At 36.4% G+C, this 2,385-nt stretch overlaps 1 protein-coding gene across 1 annotated transcript in view; it reads left to right on the top strand.

The window, feature by feature from the left end:
• The window catches only part of LOC107616249 (ABC transporter G family member 16-like), a 2,947-nt gene continuing 1,696 nt past the window's right edge, over nucleotides 1,135-2,385 (top strand). Inside the window, 1 exon segment of the mRNA XM_021110903.1 lies at nucleotides 1,135-2,384. Within this exon segment, the coding sequence (XP_020966562.1) occupies nucleotides 1,616-2,384 (769 nt within the window). The 5' untranslated portion in view covers nucleotides 1,135-1,615.

The raw sequence follows: 2,385 nt of genomic DNA, 5'->3' as shown, positions 1-2,385 counted from the left end.
ATTCATATTTTATATTTTATATTAGTAATTTGACAAATCAAAATTTGTCACTAGATATTTTCATTATAATTAAAATAAAAAATTTTCTTAACTTTCAAAATTAACAAACTCCCTCTCTCATTCTTCTTCTTTATCTTTCTCTCTTTTTTCTCTCATTTTCTATTTTTTTTCTACCTTTATGTTCTACAAAAAATAAAATTAACAACATAATATAATTTAAATAAAAAATATTATTTTATACATATATTTTATTTAAATTTAAATTTTTACTGCTTATCTTTTTAATATATGTTTTTACTTTTTTTTTAAATATTTATTACATATAATTTTAAAAAAAATACTAATGTTGTGATTAAAAGTTAGAATCAAGATTCAATTGTTTTAAAAAAATGAGTTAATTTTATAACTATAAATATAAATTTTTTTTATATTAATATCTAATTATATTTTTATATATATAGAAAAAATATTATTTTTAAATAGCAAGTATAAAAATTAATTATTTCTATTTGTGCAACAAACTTAATACCTAATCAAATATAAAAATATACACGTTAAATTCTTTTAAATTTTAGATAACGAATGTTAAAATTAAGTAAAAAAATTAAACTCTTTCATTTGAAAATAATAACTAAAAAATTTATTATTTAATTTTGTTTAAGATTCTGGTCTTCTTAGCCGACGGAGACTTTTGTCCCTTAATACCATTTTATAAAAGTAATTTAATATTATAAATTTTTCGTGTCATAATCTATAATACCAGGACTTACATAATTTTAAAAGACTTATATTCCCGTAATAGTATTACGGGTAAAAATACTAGTTAGAAATAAAACACAAACAAAAAAAGAGCTGCACAAATATTTCTGCATTTGTTAATGATGACCGAAATGTGTGATTTGGGAATAGTAAATTAGACGACTAAAACATATAGTATAGTATTGTATTAAAAAAGCTTACGCCAGGGACTCACAGTAGATCAACGCCCAACCTAATTCTGAGAAGTTGAAACAGCAAAGCAAAATGGACCATTAGTTTGAATAATAATGAATAATGAATCCAAGGGGAAGAGGAGCCATGTGTCATGAATGCACTAAATAACAAATCCTCACATGTTTCCCACAGCCACCTTTGTGATTGCAAGGAAAGTGGCAAACAAAACAATAAGGAGACGTATGCATATGCCATGAATTAGGAGTTGTAGGTCACCTCTCTCACACCTCTTAATACCTAATAAATCATCAACACCCATATCTTAGACTTAGTAGTCAAAACCACAAAATTAATACCCACAGTCCTATATCTATATCTATAACCACTGTCCCACACTATACCATCCACCCTCATTCAATTCCTTTAATAATCTTCTTCCCAAACCCATAATATATATACACACATCAACACACCATGCACTTCCAAACCTAACCTAAATTATAAAGGACCTACAGTTAACATCCTCGTCTCTTCTCTCATCTTCACCCTTTAACGCCGTTAACTCAAGGGTTCTCTAACTGCAAGCTCTTTCTTTAGTCCTTTGCTCCTTCGGCATCTTAATTAACACATACAAACGAACTGCCCGGTCAACGTTAACTCTCACAGTCAACTGAAAGAAGCAATGTCATCTCGCGTTGTAGCAGACAATGCATTACCTGTAACCAATACGACGCCGTATTTTGGAATGACGGAACTCGACGATTACACGCGGCGTTCAGCCGCCATCGGCGGGTCTCCTACTCTGGGACAGCTCCTGAAACACGTTGGCGACGTGCGTAAGGAAGTTGTTGGCGACGGAAGTGAGACGCCGGTGCACCAAGCTCTCGAGATTGGTGACGACGGCGTCGGAATAGAGCCACGCTCACTGCCGTTTGTACTCTCCTTCAACAATTTGACCTACAGCGTCAAAGTCCGTCGGAAACTGACTTTCTCGGCGATACTTCCTCGGCGCCGGAGCCGTCTCGGCGCGGCGGCGGATTCGGAAGCACCGGCAGTGGGAGATAGAATGTTCTCACGGACCAAGACTCTGCTAAACGACATCTCCGGCGAGGCTCGCGACGGCGAGATCATGGCGGTTCTTGGCGCCAGTGGCTCTGGAAAATCCACCTTGATCGACGCACTGGCGAACCGCATCGCTAAGGGAAGGTTGAAAGGAACGGTGGCACTGAATGGCGAGGCGCTGGATTCTCGCCTCCTGAAGGTTATCTCCGCCTACGTGATGCAAGACGACCTCCTCTTCCCCATGCTCACCGTCGAAGAAACACTCATGTTCGCCGCCGAGTTCCGCTTGCCCCGCACACTCTCTAAATCAAAGAAGAAAGCACGTGTCCAAGCACTAATCGACCAGCTAGGTATCCGAAATGCCGCGAAAACTGTCATCGGAGACGAAGG

The sequence above is a fragment of the Arachis ipaensis genome, chromosome B09 (assembly GCF_000816755.2).
Source record: "Arachis ipaensis cultivar K30076 chromosome B09, Araip1.1, whole genome shotgun sequence".
Lineage (NCBI taxonomy): Eukaryota > Viridiplantae > Streptophyta > Magnoliopsida > Fabales > Fabaceae > Arachis > Arachis ipaensis.
This window is presented reverse-complemented; position numbering and strand designations above follow the sequence as displayed.